The following is a 17,992-nucleotide window of genomic DNA, read 5'->3' as shown; positions in this document are numbered from 1 at the left end:
TCAACATGGAGTGTTTCAAATAACCACTTAGTTCCTCACCAGTGGGGAAGTCTGTTTGGGGTCCACACTCACTTAGGCTCCTACCATGTGGGTGTCCATACTCACCTTTATTTCCTCTTGAACAGCAGGATTTCGGAAGTTTAAATCTGGTTGCTCTTTCAAAAACTGGTGGAAATAACATTGCTTTCGTACTTCATCAAAATGCCAACTGGAGTTCCCATACACACTCAGCTAGCAAACAGGGAAAAGAAGACATGTTACCGCACGCATTCCTTTCTTTCTTTTTTTTTTTTTTTTTTTTTTTTTTTTTTTTTTTTTTTCTTTCTTTTTTTTTTTTTTTTTTTTTTTTTTTTTTTTTTTTTTTTTTTGAGACAGGGTTTCTCTGTGTGGCTTTGGAGGCTATCCTGGAACTTGCTCTGTAGACCAGGCTGGCCTTGAACTCACAGAGATCCGCCTGCCTCTGCCTCCTGAGTGCTGGGATTAAAGGTGTGAGCCGCCAACGCCTGGCTACCTCACTCATTCCTACACTGGCTTCTCCACAAAGATGTGACCTTGCCATCCCTGCTCCTAGGAGTTGTCTTTCCAGGGAGAACCCACAGAAGTAGTTATGAAATACTTGTCAAGTAGACACCCATTCTTAATGACCACAACTCCAGCTAATGCTCTCAAGTCCAGGACAAGATCAACTTAAGGGACAGCATTCCTAACATATTTCCTTGAATCTGCTGCTACGGCCCAAAACTCCTGAATGTGAAGCAGATTGTGGAGAAAGATGGCCTATATTAGTCATGGGACATGAAGCCAGAGATGTAAAATGACTCCCCAAAGAGTTTGTATTAGATACAGTCACTTAAAACTTTCCTAGTCATTTGGAATAAAAGTCTGGTGACTTCAGGCACCAGCACTCAGTTGTGTTTGATGGTATGACTAGTATCTTCTTTCTAGAAGGACCACATATTGAGAGTCTCTGGTTTGTCCCTCAAATCTCTGGTCAATCTGCCTCAATTCAACTTTACCTGAGAGTTTTTTGGACTGTATCATCTCAGGCCTTTTGTTCATGTCTGGATAAAGAGCAACTGCAAAACAGCTGCATAATGGGTAGCTACAGAGAGGCCACACAATTACTTATGAAGCACGCAAACTCTGAGTGTGTTTAGGTTGAAAGTTAGTGTTTAAGGACCATCAGAGAAGATCAGGATAAGAAGGTGTGGTACTCCAGTGAGGCAAGAGAATCGAGAATAAATGACTAGGAAGAAAGCAAGAGAGAGAGAAAAAGGCCTGAGAGGGAAAATTGTGCCTAAGACGAGACGGCTCACCTGCTGCACTATAGAATGCCTGGCACACCTGACTTCCAGGGACAGCACATAGACTCTATCCTACTAGAGCCTGACCGCAGACTCACCAGAAAGGTTGGTTCCAGGACCCTGTCAGACATCAGATCAGCAGGTGCTCAATCAAGTCTGGTGTAAAAATGAGGAATTTATATACAATTCTCACACATCGTCTTTTATATTTCATGGGATCTCTGTATTAATCTTACCACCTAACACAATGTGAGCATTAAGTTGTAGCTGTGCTACTGTATTTTCAGGAATAATGGTCAGCTAATGGTCCATAGAGAATTCAGTCCCTTTGCAATCTTTTTCACTTTTCTGTTGAACATGTAGATCTAGAACCTGATCTATAAATATTTTACACTAAAAGTTATTCACTACTTAATCTAAAATAAAACTCAGTTTTAAATTTATTTTGTTTTTTTGTTTTTGTTTATTTTTGGGTTTTTGTTTGTTTGTTTGTTTGTTTGTTTGTTTTTGAGACAGGGTTTCTTTATGTAGCCTTTGTGTGTCCTAGAACTCACTCTGTAGATCAGGCTGGCCTCAAACTCACAGAGATCTCCCTGCTCTGCCTCCTGAGGAATGAAGGGCATGTGCCACTACCTCCCCTCAAACTCAGGTTTACATACATGTTTGAGGCTTTTATTTGCTAAATTTGGCTACCTAGACAGAAAGGTCTCTGGTTTCTTGCAGGAGCAAGCAGGAAGAATGATGGCTTCTGTGCTTTCTGAGTGACATTTGCTGCTAAGAGTGCTAAGGTGGCAAGGAGGCAGAAGGGAGTTGGAGGACAGTGAGACCATGCTGGTCACCCGGACTCAGTCAACCTCTGAAGACAAGGTAACGGCTCAGGTGGCGATGATGACAATAGGTTATGTCCAGAGGCTCAGGAAAGGAGAAAGTGATGACCGTGTTTGCTTGTGATGTGGTCCAGCAGGGGGGTCAAAAAATCAAAGAGATAAAGAGCCCTGCAGAGCAGTAAAAGTAGAAATATATGTAGAAAAAAAAATGACTGCTATTTCCCTATCTCCATCCAGGAGCCCCAGATTCTATGCTGGGAAGTGAAGGCAAAAGGGAAGAGGATGGTGGATGAGAGTACCATGAAGGCAAAAGGGAAGAGGATGGTGGATGAGAGTACCATGAAGGCAAAAGGGAAGAGGATGCAGGATGAGAGTACCATGAAGGCAAAAGGGAAGAGGATGCAGGATGAGAGTACCATGAAGGCAAAAGGGAAGAGGATGCAGGATGAGAGTACCATGAAGGCAAAAGGGAAGAGGATGCTGGTGATAAGAGTACCACTGACCAGGAAACATCAGCTCAGCAATGAAGTCAGAAACCTAACAGCAGCATTTGGAAACGTCTTCTATTTCTAAACTGCATCCTTCAATGCTTTTCCTTAAAGGGCCCCACACACCTCGTGCTCAGTTAGTTTAGAGCTGCCCAGTTTCTATCTGCTCATCGGCTGTCCTTACCCAGTTATTGGGAGGAATGGTTACACCGTTTTCATGGGTGCAGTTATGCCAGATATAGTAATCAGTGTATTTCCCGCTCCGCGTCCTACTGGATTGAAACCAAGGATGTTTGTCACTGGTGTGGTTTGGTATGAAGTCAATTATTAACTTTAAACCTAAAGAGTAAAAGCATTTCAAACGTTAGGGAGAGACTGTATGAGAAGAACGACAATCAAGGGTAAGATGGGTTCCCATTCCCCCACACTTTACCTTTGTCATGTATGGCTGCGACCAGATTCTCAAAATCTTTCATTGTTCCAAAAATAGGATCAATATCTTGGAAGTCCTCAACGCCATATCTGAAGTCTTTCAGAGACGATTTATAAAAAGAACTGATCCAAATAGTCTTTACGTGTAAAGCAGCGATGTAGTCCAGCTTCTCTTGGATGCCTGAGGAAAAAGTCGAGGGTGTGAGCAAACGTGGCTTTGGTTTTCCATTTGAAGCATTCATAGTAAAATAAGGGGGAGATTAAAAAAAAAAATATCTAATGGTCAGTAGCATCAGAAAAGAAGCCTACTTCTCACAACCACTGCACCAAAGGAATAACACAGTGAAAAGATTCTTGCTATTTTCAATACTCAGAGAGTTGAAAAAAGGAAAGAGGATAATAGAATTGAAACTAGAAAAACAAGTAGCTTTAGCTATTCTTTCATGTGTCCTTTGCCTTTTTTTCGTCTACTCTTCCCTCCCTCCCTCCATTTTTCCCTCCCTTTCTTCCTTCCTTATTTCTTTCCTTCTCCTCCTCCTCTTTTGTTTGATACAGGGTCTCATTGTGTAGCCCTGGCTGGACTGGAATTCTCTATGTAGACCAGGCTAGCCTTGAACTCATAGAGAGATCCATCCATCTGCTTCTGCTTCCTGAGAGCTGGGGTTAGGACTAAAGGTGGGTGCTGCCACTTTCTAAATTTTAGATCGTACCCACACTTATACCATCTAAACATCCAGATAGAAGTTAGACATGATTAGTCACTAAACACAAACATCCAGATAGAAGTTAGACATGATTACTCACTAAACACAAACATCCAGATAGAAGTTAGACATGATTACTCACTAAACACACATGTCTAAATGACCCACTTAGGAAAAGTAAAAAGTTTGTTTTTGGGGAAGGAATTTTTTTCTGGGGGTGGGTTAGAGACAAGGTTTTCCTGTGTAGCTTTGGAGACTCTGCTGGCACTCCCTCTGTAGGCCAGGCTGGCCTCAAACTCACAGAGATCCCCCTGCCTCTGCCTCCCAAGTGCTGGGATTAAAGGTGTGCACCACAACTGCCCATCTTGGGGAAGGGATTTTATAAGCTGAAAATCCTCCCCTTCCCCCATTTTCTACTGTTTAAAACTATATCAAATAATTTTATTAGTGTTATTTAATATGTAAACTGTATTGCTATACATAAAATAAAGTTTTAAAAAATAAAACAGAATGTCTAAAATAAAATTTTTATAACAAAGACCAAAATATTAGCAATTTTATTGAATCTGAGTAAAATTCAGACAGCAGTCTAGTCCTATGAATAACATCAATCTTCTAGTATAACTTTTTACCTTTAAAACAAATATATAATTTAAAATGTATAATATGCCACACACATACACACACAGAGACACTCACTCATTTGAGACAGGGTCTCAAGTAACCCAGGCTGGCTTCAAACTTACTACGTAGCCCAGGATAATCTTAAACTTCTGATCTTCCTGCCTCTAAAACTGGTATCACCCACATACACACCACAAGCATGCTCAGTACACACAGTGCTGGGATTACATACAAGTATGTAGTGTCAGGCCTAGTTATGCAGTGACGGAGACCAAACCCAGATCTAAGCCAGAACTCTGTAACTGAGCTACAGCCCTTCATTCATCTTTAAAACAAGACTGAAGGTGGTTTCCAACAGGTGTTAAGCTAGGTGCTAACAACTAAGTAACATCTGATCCCAGATAGTCCAGAGAGCCCTAGCCCATACCAAAGCAATTTGTCACATGTGGATATTGAGCAGTTACAGTGTAGCTCATCTGGGTTGAGGTATGCTGGAGGGAGGAAAAGGCACACACCAGATGTTTAAGACATGGTACAAAAAGAAAGAACTTAAAATACGTCAATAATATTATATGCTGATATGGTGATATAGAAAATATATTGGATTAAATAAAACATAATAGTAAAATCAATTTCACCTTGAGAAGAAAGAACTGGAACAGTGACACTATAGCAACGTAAAGTAGCTGGAATGGGATAATGCAGGCCTGGAGAAGAGATGAGCAAGGTGCTTTATGGACCAGGATGTTAGCCCTGACCGTCTTGGGCAGAGGAACTGATGGGGAAAGTCATGGGCTAGGGTGGTACAGGTTATGTCTGGGATTCAGCATAATAAATGAGTAAATAACTGAGCAAACAGTGAGACCTGTTCCATGGAGAAGAGGGATTGGGCAAAAATACAACAGATAGAAGACAGGTCTGTGCCAGTATTTGCCAGGCTTCATGTTCGTCTCTTGGGCTGTCTTTAGAGTACTGGTTTGAGGGCCTTGTTCACTTCTATAGGAAGGCACAAGAGAGACTAGGCTTGTCAGGCGAGGCCTATGGAAGTTAAGCTGAGAAGACTAGTTGTTGTGGCTTCTAGTTCATGGTCTTAAATGCAGGTGTGGAGACTTGAGCAGGTAGTTTTCTATGTTTCCTGTGAATCTTCCTGAAGCATGGCAGAGGCCACACTAAGTAAGCAGGAGGTAGAGGAGACCAAAGCACAGAGTCCCCGAAGCCCCGGCAGAAGTGAAGACACTCTAGAGATACCCTTTGGTTATCAGACTACAGAAACAACGATCCCTAAGGAATTAGAATTCACTTCCCCCTCCCAAGCCCCCCCCCCCCCCCCGAAATCTTGTGCTGGGAAAAGGAAAAGCCTGAAGCCTGGTGCAGCCAGAGGAGGAGCTTGTCTCCTGGGGAGAGAGTTCTTTTATAGCTCTGAGCATTTGCTGGAACACCAGGAAGGATAATGGAGCTGTAGAATGAATGAGTCAGTTGCAGATGGGATCACGCCTTTAGCCAGCACTGCTTAGCCAAGCATACCCCTTGCCTTCTATTCAGGAACTAAACTTCTTCTGGCCTGGCCTATTGAATCAGTCTCTTCTGCATTCCTCTACCACTCTTTAACTGTCCTGAGCTGGGAGTATTAGGGCTGCCCGGGCTGACTCCAGCAACAGTTCGGCTCCAGCAGGCTGCCTATTTGCGTTGCCTTCACAGGTGGCTGTCACATTTCAGAGTATCAACAGGCAACAGAAATGCTTCCATTTAAACCAGAAGCAAGCACAGGGCTGAGTACACAGAAGTGGGGGGTGGGGAGGGCAGAGTGCATGCTCCAGCACAAGGAAGGGAGAGAGGAAAACTAGGGGATAGAGAGACACCAAGGGACCGGGGGTCCCAGACCCACACTTCAGGAGATAAAAGACAGCCACAAAAGCCGATCCCAGGGTGGTTTCCTCAGAATAACAGGATTCTTGACCTCAGGGACCAGTACCTACTGGGTAACAGGAAGCGGCTGCTCCCCCAAGGAAAAGGCAGAAGTGAACACACAAGAGCTGACTAGAAAGTCCTTGTTTGTGGGAACTTGGGAACCACCTAGGAGTGATACGGAAGGAGGGGCCAGGAGATAGGAAGTGTGTTCCTGCTTCTGCGCCAACACTCGGTGGCCATCGCGGTCAAGGTGCCGGTGGAATGATAAAAGAGTAAGCGAAAGGCTAAAAGAAGGCAGTGGCTCAGAGCTGCACCTTTGAGGGCAGATACACTATTCTCCAAATAGTGACCAAACACGCCTTTAATCCCAGTATTTGGAATGCAGAGGCAGGCAGATCTCTGTGAGTGTGAGGCCAGCCTGGTCTACAGAGTGAGTTCCAGGACAGCCAGGACTGTTACACAGAGAAACCCTGTCTCAATAATGATGATGATGATAATGATGGATAGACAGACAGACAGACAGACAGATAGAAAATGCTGCTGAAATAGGTCACTGGTAGAAAGCTTGCCTCTCAGGGCAAAACATTGGGGTTCATACCCAGCATTGAGCACTGAGGGTGTGGGGAAAGAGGCAGGGAGGGAGGGGACAAACTGGAGAGAGTGCTAAGAAAGTACCAAAAAAAAAAAAAAAAAAAAAAAAAAAATAGTTCAGGGCTGGTATGTTGGTATGACAGGCTATCCTAACCATTTGACTTTGACTCTACTAACCAATCCAGTTTATTCCCACTGTCTGGCACAGTTTCAGCCTTAATATGGCCTAAAGAAACATTCAATTATACGGATACAAAATTACATGTGAAACATTAGGTTAATTTAAAAGATACAAATTTTTTGTTTTATTTTCCTGCATTAGGGTATTGCTCTAGAGAACCCTCTATATAGTTAACAGCTAACATATTGCTGGGTCTTTTAACCTTCTCTTATCTCTCAGGATTGGAACTTGAAGACAGCCTTTCCCTCCTGCAGACATCACATTTGTGTAACATGATGTATTTATCAATAATCTCCAGCCAGACAACAAGCTACATCATATACCAGGACAGCCAGCCTCAAAGGAAACATGCAGCCACAAAGTGGGAGGTTGTAGGACAATTAACAAGTGAATGAATATGTGCATTGGCTTAGTGGACAAGATATTAAACCCTTTGCTCCAAGGCCTCCAGTAAACAGTCTTATATACAGCACAAGACTTGCCGACTTCTGAGTGGTGCTTGGATAATGCCCAGGGGCACTGGTGCCAGCCACTAAAGCGCTTCGAAGAAGCTAGGGGCGGGAGGCGCAAACCACCCTCCCCTGGTTGATCCTGGGTTCGAACACGCACCTTTCAGGTCTCCATTCCCATCCTTGTCACTGTCCTTAAAAGACCTTGGGTAGATGTGGTACATGGGACCTGCCTGCCACCAGTCAAGGCATTTTGGAGAGATGGCGATGATGGCTATGGTGGCCCCGACGAGCAGGAACACGGACACCACGGTGAGCCAGAAGAGGATCTCCCGGGGCACCCGGTAGCGAGCCTGGCCTGAGAACTGGAACAGCACCTCCTTGGGCATCCCGGCATAGGGACGCTCAGCCTTTGGGCCAGACTCCTCTGGAGCAGGGATACTCACAGTGTTGGGCTGTGGGGTGTCCCTGGAGCCTGGCTCCTGCTCTGGGATGTCTTCATTCTGGACAAACCCGTTATTCGTCCAGCATCCCTTCATACTCATCTGGATGGAGTCTCTCTTGTTCTTGTCCTCATTCATGTCTACCTTGGGCCCCTTTTCCAAGTGCTTTTCAGCGGGGACCGATGTGGAAAGATTGCTTGCTGGCTGATGTGGTTTGCTAATGAGCTTTGAATGGCTTATAAATAAACCTGGCTGGACTTTGGCCAGCCAAGGAAGAAAGGGCAAATGGGGTTGGGGGTAAAAATTATCTTCACACTGGATGGCTGACTCAGCTACAGTAACAACACGTGGAGGAGGAGACAGAAGAGGCAGGGTTCCAAGCTCTGTGAGATGCTACTTGTCTGAGTACCAGCTGCTCACAGCAATACTATTCACAAGACTACAAAGGGTGGAGGTGGCCCAGAGAGATGAGCAAACAAAATGTGAAGAGAATATTATCCAACCTGAAAGGAGGACGAAGTTTGATACATACTGCAGGATGGATGGACCTTGGGGTAATTGTGCTAAGGAAAATGACCACATCAAAAGATAGATATTATGTGGTTCCACTTACAAGCAACCTATACTCATAAAAGAAAATAGAACAATGGTTGGGGGTTTGGGGAGGAATCGTGGTTAGTTGTGGGTCGATGAGAATAGAATTTCTTCTGGGGATTTTGATGAGTTTTGGGGATAGACAATGGTGGTTGTACAAGGAAGGTGTCCTTTACCACTGAGACAGATATATTTAAAAAAAAAAAAAAAAAAAAAGGTATAGTGGTAAATGTTAATCAAGTCTGTTTCACAGCATTTGAAACATTTTCTTTCTTTAACTAGGTATAAAAATGATTCCAGATTTTGCCAGGGGAAACTGGCTGTATGTCTCTCTTCCTACAGGTCTGCATAGAAGAGACTCTGGAGGCAAGGAACCTCCACACTTTGTTGCTAAAGCTCATTTATGTCAGTCAGCTCAGGCTGCCTCCAGACAGCCCAAGTGTATGCAGGGCTGTGTGTGCTCAGCTCAGCCTGGGGTCAGGTCCTTTGAGCCTTGTGACTTAGCATTCTTTTATAAGCACCTGCAGACTGTGATGAGGGAGGGAGGAGGGCAGGGTTATGAGACTTGCAAGTTCAAGTGTACTGCTCCAGTCAAACAGTCCTTAACACTGGCACTAAACAGTTGCTTAATCATTGACAAGTGTAGAACACATTCTCAAGGCCCCGGGAAACCTGGCCTTTGGGATTTCCTCCTAAGCCTCAACGACTGAGACTATCATCCGGACTTGAGGGCCTGTTTAATTAATTAATTAGATAGAAGGCAGTTTTATTTTACATTTATTTTTTAAATTCTATAATTATTGTGTTTATTGTATGGGTGGTGCATTTCCCCACAGGAGGTCAAAGGACACTGCAGATGCTTGTCTCTTTCCACCTTCATCTGGGTTCTGGGACAGAACTCAACATCAGGGTTTTTGTTTTGTCTTGTTTTTTAAGTCCTTCTGTCTCTATTGTCTGTTGCCTGGGTGCCTAACATTAAGGCTTTTCTGCAGGATGATGATGCAGAGTAATGAACTACCAAATTTTGTCTAACCTTTTTTGATTTGTTTTTTGAGTCAGGGTTCTCTGTGTAACAGTCCTGGCTGTCCTGGAACTCACTCTGTAGATCAGGCTGGCCTCACACTCACAGAGATCTGCCTGCCTCTCCAAGTGCTGGGATTAAAGGTGTCTGCCACCACTGAGCTAAATATATTCTTAAAAATACTCAATTACATTTAATAAATGTTATTATTAATTATACATGAAACTTATTTGTAATGAATGTAGTTTTCTGCTGTAATGAATGTAGTTGTCTGTTTTGACTAGCAGCCTTGGAAGTCACTATGAACTCAGAGATAGCTAATGAATTTAACATTCATGTTTTGATATTGCGTTCTCTCTCAAATACATAATGACCACTCTCAATACAAATTAATCATTTCTTAGAGGTCTCTGTCTTTTTATGTTGTTGTTTTGTTTTTCAGACAGGGTTTCTCTGTAGCTTTAGAGCCTATCCTGGAACTAGCTCTGTAGACCAGGCTGGCCTTGAACTCACAGTGATCCTCTTGCCTCTGCTTACTGAGTGCTGGGATTAAAGGCATGTAACATCAATGCTCAGCTAATCATTTTTTTGAGATAAGAGTCACTTGAGCCCACCTCCCCCCACGCACACCCATGGGAGGACCTCAGGTCCTGCTTTATCACTCTCCAATTACTCCCTTGAAATAAGGTCTCACTAAGCTCTGCTGGTAACCAGAGTGTCTAAGCCATCCCTGTCTCTGCCGTGATGTGACGCTGAGATCACAGGCATGTTTTAACCATACCAAGCCTCTTACCAAGGTGCTGGGTTAAGAGCTCAGGCCCTCATGCTTGCTCAGAGTTCTGACTCACTGAGTCATCACTCCATCCCCTTGACCCACGGTCAAGGTTCGTCTGTGTGGGCTAGTTTTAGGGCAACTTGACACTAGAGGGAACATTAACTGAGAAAATGCCCTCACCAGATTGGCTTGTAGTACATTTTCTTGTTTGATGATTGATGTGGGATGGCTCAGCACATTGTGGGTGGTGTCATCCCTAGGCTGCTCCTGAATACTGGAAAAAGCAGGCTGAGCAAGCCATGTTGAGCAAGCCAGCAAGCAGCATTTCACCATGGCCTCTGCATCAGCTCCTGCTCTGACTTCCTCAGCAAATGTGTGACCTTAGAGTTACAGGGCTGAAATAACCCTTGTCCTTCCCTGGTTATGTTTATCACAGCAATAGATGCCCTGAGACTCACTGTGTGGGCTCTGAGGAAGCAGCAGACACATCACTGGAGGAGACCTGCAAAAAACTGGCAACCTCAGGGCCACGAGGGACCAGGGCACAGTATCTCCACAATGCAATTCTTGAAATTCAACTACTATTGGGGGGCAGGTGTGACTGTGAAGAAATGACAGTTATCCACGGGCCTCTGCCTCAAGAGGAGGATTGTAGGCATGCTTCACCGCACCCAGCTTAAAATAATGTAAATGATGAGAAGTCGATAATGGTACAACCTCAGTGTATAATCACGAACAAAGAAAACTTGATGTCACAGCACTCACTTCCACAACAGAACCAACCTGTTCATCCTCTTTGTACTGTGAACTGAGACGACAAACACAGCCCTTGAACTTGCAGCATGGGTGCTTTTAACACTAAATCATGAGCACACTGATGGACCCAAGTGAGTAATGTCTTTGGATTTACTACATCACAAGGCATTGCAACAAATACACCAAACAAATCACTTACCTTTAACATGAAAGCCATGTTACGTGCTGGTAGATTTTATGTATATGTACACATCGTGGAATTTCATTCTATCAGTTTAAACATTAAGTATCAGCAGAAAACTTGGGATACTTTAAATGGATATTTCACACAGAATGGTTCATTATATCAAAGAATAAAATGGCATTTGCAATCACATTAATAATTATTTCAAAAAATAGTTGTTCAGACAAGCGCACAATGTAATTTGACAAATGAAGCCCACAAAGTAATCAGGCAATGTGGGTCCATAGCTGTGACATTTTTCAGGGTAACTGAAGCTAGTCCTAATATATTTCAAAACAAATACACAAAGAGTTGAGACCTTGAGACAAAAGAGGTAAAAAATTGGAATCCTGGTATGTGATACATGTGAAAGAAGTATTAAAACAGCTTAAAGTATAAAAAGGTAGCATTCAAGACAGAGACAGAAAGGTAGTTTAATAAGTAATGTCTATCTGGAATAAAGCTCTATAGCTTACTTTATTCCTTAGACCAAAATAAATTCTATGTTAAAAGTAAAAAATATAAAATGAATGCATCTAAAAGATATACAAAAATAACTCTGGAGTTGAAAAGCTTTCCTATAAATCCTAGAGCATATAAATGGGAAAACCCCAGTTAAGTTTTACCTCCTCAGTAGACAGGAACAGATAAGCACCACCTAGAGGAAAACATTTGTTGTAATACCTCTGACATGTGATGCTTCAGAGAGCAAAAAATTGGTTTTACAAATTATCACAGCAGCTAAGAACAAGGGACTACAATAACCAGGCAGTACAGGGGGAAAAATTACAAGTGGTTAAAAATTTTACTCAAAACTAAATAGCTGGAAACCTAAGGTAAAAGGTCACATCTCTGACATGCTGTCATGTAAAGAGCTTAGCTTGATCAGTAACATGCCAGGCAAGCACGAGAACCAGAGTCCAATCCCAGCACTCACATTTTAATGCCTCCCCCCAAGTGTATGGATGTCTGCATAGGTCTGTGCATATCTAATATCCATGGAGGTCAGGAGGGCATCAGATGTCTGGGACTTGAGTTACAGATGGTTATAAGCCACCACGTGGGTGATGAGACTCGAACCCTGGACTGCTGTTCTTGCTGGCTCTAAAGTAACTTTAAAATTATGTTGACTTTGTGTTGGGTGTGTAAACATGTGTACTACAGATGCACTTAGAGGACAGCTTATGGGAGTCAGACCTCTTCCATTAGTAGGTCCCAGGGATCCAACAACACAGGTCATCGGAATTAGTGACAAGCAACCTTGTGACCCATCATCTCACTGACCCTCAAATTTCTCATTGAAAAACAGCATGCATAGAAAAACTGGTGTAACATATGACATCTACAGCCTTACTGTTTCCCTTTGTCTTTCTCACTGGCTACTTTTGAGCCCTAGAAGCTGTAGTCAATCCTAACTTTTGGGGAATTCCTTTTCAAAACGTATTTTATATAGCTTACTTGTCTGCATTTGGGTGGTGGGTTTATGATTTTGGTTACCCCTTCCATTCTGAAACACAAAATGCAGCTAAGGGCATAATCACTGTAGTGTTGTCAGTGAATGTATTTCATCATGCAAGGCTATGCAAGTCCACCACACTGAGGTTTGCTCTTTCGTGTAATGAAAGTACACAGAGATCTGAAACCTCCAAGAAACCTCTCCATGGTTTTTTTCTAAAGCAGATGTCCATCCTCACAAAGTTTGCCCCATAGTCCCTAGGAAGAGCAATATTACCCTTGATGAAACTTTGTGCTCAGAAACCAAACCTTTTTATCCCAGACTTTCTTGCATTTTCGATCTCGAGTGACAATTCAATCGCCCAGAAAGATATGGTTATGCTGTGGGGTTCAACTGTATCATTCCCTAACTATGAAACACACTGACAAACACTACAAGGGGAGTATGGGTGTGTGTGTTCAGAAGAGTGCTTCTTTAGCACATGTGAAGCCCTAGGTTTGAACCCATTTATTCTAAAGAAAATATAAGACAAAGGTAAAGGTTACTCAGGCGATGCATGTCAGCGAACCATTTTAGGCCATTTGCAGGTGTACCTGATGACAAATAATTTGCCTGAACAAGCACATTTCTATTTCTTGCATTCCTCAATACAGGTCTTAGAAATGTCCTGTTATCAAACCAAAAAGGTTCTGAAGATTTGTATCCCTGTACAAACCTCTTGCTTTCACGTTAAATTCAAACACCAGCTCCTTTCAAGAGAGATCTAGGAATAGTTAAAAAGTAGCTAGCTGCAAGATGCTTCCACAGCACACACAGAGAAATCCAGTACCTTCTGGTTTGAATGGTGCATGGAGTAGGGAGGGGAGGGAAGGAAATGGTAACAACAGATTAATGCTTTCATCACAATAGTCCCTGGAATAAAACCACAGATGCTACCAAGAAGCCACAAATGTTTATTGTGTGACTGTGGGAAAGCAAAGGTTTAAAAGTTAAGGTGGGAGCTCTTCTCAGCCTTCTCCAATGGGGTAGAAGATTAGCGCTCACAGCAGAACAGATACTGGAATGATGCAACGTTGGACTCACTTTTTCTTTCAAGTTTACAAAAAACAAAACAAAACTTTTTGTTCTTCTTTGTACTTCTGGGTTCTTGGTAAGACGATCAGCCACTGCTTTGTCACCAGAGTTCTCAGCTGGGTTTACAAATGGACGTGCCCAAGACTGCCATCTGGTGGAAATGATAGACATTGAGACCATTTGCTTTTCCGTGACTAATGGCTAAGTTCTATTTTGGGGGTAGAGGAATAGTTCATAAGAGCACTAACAGATATGAAATACGTAACAGATATGAAATAAGTAATTTAAGAAAGCAGCCCGTGTAATGGGAACTGAACAGTAGTGGGGGGTGATATAACACTTCTGTAATTAGAAAGACATAGCATCTTCCTGAAATGGACATAATCCATGCTCAAAATATCACCCACCAGCAATTTAATCTACACATTTAAAGACACAGACAACAGGGAAATATTCCCCACATTATCCAAAGCTTATCTTGAGGAGTAAAAACATTCAACTTTTTCTTTTTCTTTTTTGTAAAAGGAGAATAAGGGGCACAGGTAATCAAGAATATAATAAAGTTGATATTCAACACAACATGATATTGCTAGAGAGACATGGGATGTCCATAAAATACAACCAAATGCAACAGTGAATAGAAAGAATGGGGAAAGGCTGGCTTCCACAACATCTGGAACCATGGGGGTAATGGGAGAGTTACAGGAAGATGCTGTTTTGGATTTTGATCCTTAAGTTCCAGTTGTATTAAATGTTTGTACCTGTATTTACTAAAAAGAACAAAGTCATAAAGGAAAAATTGCATTTACTTACTCATAACATGAAAACATTGTCAGTGTATGAAATTGAAGGATGGTAAAACTGTTGAAGAAAATGATAATATTCTAAAACTTTTGAATGTACATGACTCTGTAAAGTTCATAAAATTTAACATGTAAGATCTTTGCAGTTTATGTAATCTACTTCAAAAACTTTAGAGTGAGATAAAAGAAACATCACTGAATTTGAGTTAAAAATGCTACTTCAGGGATGAAGATGCTCTCTCTGATCAGTAAGAACTCTACAGCAGTCTTCAGACCTGAGCCTCTTAGCACCCTGTAGTACATATCCCATCACAGCCAAAAGCCCTTACTCTGCTTGAGGGAAAGCTACCCCACTAAAAAAAAAAAAAAAAAAAAAAAAAAAAAAAAAATCACAGCATGACCTAAGATTTAGAAGTTCTATGCACGGACAAACAACAAACCATAAACAACATTACAATGAGACGGAGGAAATAATTCATGAATATGTAAGACTAATAGTTCGCTAACCGTAAAGAGAAATGACTAACAGAACGAATATGCAAACTTTAATAAAAGACATAAACGTGAGACTAAATGTTCATATGCTATATAAAATAAATATAAAAGAAATGTGCATAATGAAAAAGTGTGGGGGGAGGACATTCTTGTATACTACAGGTATATAGTTGACACCATTGTTGGAAGGCAATTCAAAACCATTTAACTAATTTTGTTTCTATGTTGTTTTTATTTAAAAGCTTATTTAAAAAAAAAATCCCAGCACATGGTCAGAAAACCAGATCAACTCTAGATGAATGGGCAATCTCTACCCCATAGGAACTTAGCAACAAAATACAAGTCCTATGGATGAGCTTCCCAAGGACTTATTAGTACTGGACTAACACAGACACCTGGCAACATTTCAACTGGATGTAACAGCAACTATGACTTTAATAAAAGGGAAACGAGTTTGAATTGGGGGGGGGGGAGAGAAAGCAACATTCACTCACTTTATAAATGATACACAAATTTCACAAGTGCCAACGTGTTGATGTCTTTTCCTTTAAGGGAAAAATTAAAACCCCACTTTCCCCAATGCCTCTCAGAGAGTAATCATCCTCCTAGCTGGGGGCTGAGCCCGGGTTGAAGATGCACAGGAAGTCCCAGTCTTCTACTAGAACAGTCTGCTCTGCTTTTGTACTTCGTCCACATGACACACCCACAGGCTCTCCACACCACTTGTCAACACCAAGACTGCATGCATACTTGTGGATCATAAAGAAACATGACAATCCAACTCTGGAACAAGGCTTTACTAAAATTCATTACATATTACTGTAAGTAGCATCTAAAACTTTCACTTCTATGCTGAATAGGGGTGGTCCTCTAGAAATAATCTCAGACAGCATTTGAATGTAGCAAAGATAGTCTGACAGTACATAGCACTCAGCCATGAACTAAACTAGTAACAAGCCCGCCCAAGAGGGCATGGCGCCACTAAGCCAATGACTGTTAAGAAACTACAGATAGAGGAAGCCTCAAAATTTAGATATTATAGACAGAATAAAGCAGTTTGTAGTCAAGTTAGGCTTTTAATATATTCCTCTAATGGTATTATTCTTCCTTAGTAATATCTGCCTTAAATTAGGATAAAATCTAGAGACAGTCACTTCAAGGAACTGGCATGTACCAGTTGGGATTAGGGTGGCATCCAAGACCAATTAGCACAGTGAGTGGGGGAAACCTGGAAAGATCTAGGCAGTGGTGGATGCTTACTTCAGAGTTTGAAACAAGCTTACATGAGCACTGCTGGGATAACCTTCCCATTGTCATCATGGGTTATATCTCTAAAAGCTTGGATGTTAAAACTATGCACAAGGAAAACCAAAACAGAAGAACTAAAGAGCTGGGCAGCAGCTCAACATGTACACCCCCAGCACTTGGGAGGCTTGACAAAATTGTGAGCTTGAGGGCGGCCAGAACTACAAAATGGAGTTCTATACCCACAAAGCAAATGTTTCAACAACAAAAATCCAACCAATTGAAAACATTAGCAATTATGTATGGGATGATTTAATAGAAACCACAAGGTAAAATGTTAAATAATAAGAGACCCTATTTGCAAAGTAACAGGAGACAAAAGACAAAGGGGAGAGCACGAGCTCACAGAACAAAGACCAGAAACCATGTTAAAGAAAAGACAAATGGGAGAGAGGGTGACTCAAAGGAACAATGGTTCCAAGTATGTGAGAACCAAATTCAGAGGACTCCCAAAGGCCAATATGTATTTTCACATGTAATGAGAAACATGAGGTACTACTGGGGAATTGCTTGCCTCACTGACAAAACTCAAGGTAGACAATGGAGAATTGATGAGGATGGGGTGAAATGGAGACATTCTGGATCTGTGGTACCTGTTTTTGCATCCTTAGTATAATGCTTCAGAGATGGGAATGCTCAATGACCCAGTCACCTATTCTAGAAGCACCAGTCTAGAGCAGTATTAGCACAGGCTAAAGGCATGTGCAGGACCAGATGTTTATAATAACCAATACCTGAGTGATAGTCATAAAACTGAATTCTATGCCCATTTTTACTACTACTTAACCATTCTCTTTCTTGAAGTGGGGGATATAGAAGAAATGCAACAGGTTAAGTTTAAACCTGAGGCTAGGAAACAATTTCCTCTCCATAATACACCCAAAACAAAACACGTTGGGTGGATCTGTGGGGAAAGGGTCTTAACTATGTAGCTCAAGCTGGCCTCAAACTTGTCACCCATTTTGCCTCTGATTCCTGGACACTGTACACTGCCAAGCCAAACAGTGACAGCAGTGATGATCTCTTCCAAGAGCCCAACTTTTCTTCTCCCACCTTCTATGTACAAGTAGGTCTCACAATACCAGGCAGTCAGGAAAAGCAGGGGTGGCCATCGCCACTCACAATTCAGGCAAGTGCTTCTTCCAAGTGGCTTTTCTTCTAAGAGTAAACAATTAGTTTCATCTGCCAAAACTTAGAACAACCCACTTCCTAATTTCCATCTTCTCAAAGTTTGTAAGTCTGTATCTACCTCTAATCCACATTTGAAGAGACAGGAAGAGTACCTGAGTTTGAGGCCAGCTAGGGCTATGTAGTAAGACCCAAACAGGAAAAAGCACCACTACTCTGGAGTTGACAACAGGTACCCATGGAACATTTTTCCGATAACACATTAGGGAGGGCTTAGCTTTACTTCTAGATCACATTGACACAAATCATACACAAAAGAAAAAAACAGATGCCTCTAGGTTGCAGGAGCAGCTCTTTCCTGTTACACTGAAGACCCCAAGTTCAACTTCCAGAAGAACAAAGCAAATAAAC

The 17,992-nt window shown here is 42.0% G+C and overlaps 2 protein-coding genes across 3 annotated transcripts in view; both read right to left on the bottom strand.

Moving 5' to 3' along the window:
• Nucleotides 1-8,173, bottom strand: part of Slc3a1 (solute carrier family 3 member 1) — a 35,391-nt gene extending 27,218 nt beyond the window's left edge. The window contains exons 1-4 of the mRNA XM_051175199.1: nucleotides 7,669-8,173; nucleotides 3,053-3,232; nucleotides 2,804-2,958; nucleotides 106-231 (exon numbers count right to left, since the gene is read on the bottom strand). Of these exons, the coding sequence (XP_051031156.1) occupies nucleotides 106-231; nucleotides 2,804-2,958; nucleotides 3,053-3,232; nucleotides 7,669-8,089 (882 nt within the window). The 5' untranslated portion in view covers nucleotides 8,090-8,173. The remainder of the gene's footprint in view (nucleotides 1-105; nucleotides 232-2,803; nucleotides 2,959-3,052; nucleotides 3,233-7,668) is intronic.
• A 5,536-nt stretch (nucleotides 8,174-13,709) lies between these two features.
• Nucleotides 13,710-17,992, bottom strand: part of Ppm1b (protein phosphatase, Mg2+/Mn2+ dependent 1B) — a 51,746-nt gene continuing 47,463 nt past the window's right edge. Inside the window, exons 6-7 of one of the 2 annotated variants that reach the window (XM_051175201.1) lie at nucleotides 14,664-14,711; nucleotides 13,710-14,001 (exon numbers count right to left, since the gene is read on the bottom strand). In XM_051175201.1, coding sequence (XP_051031158.1) covers nucleotides 14,664-14,711 — 48 coding nt within the window. In that variant the 3' untranslated portion in view covers nucleotides 13,710-14,001. The remainder of the gene's footprint in view (nucleotides 14,002-14,663; nucleotides 14,712-17,992) is intronic. The other variant, XM_051175202.1, reaches the window with a different exon arrangement.

This window comes from Phodopus roborovskii, unplaced genomic scaffold (assembly GCF_943737965.1).
Source record: "Phodopus roborovskii unplaced genomic scaffold, PHOROB, whole genome shotgun sequence".
Lineage (NCBI taxonomy): Eukaryota > Metazoa > Chordata > Mammalia > Rodentia > Cricetidae > Phodopus > Phodopus roborovskii.
Note: the sequence above shows the minus strand (reverse complement) of the source record. Positions and strands in the feature narration are given on the sequence as shown.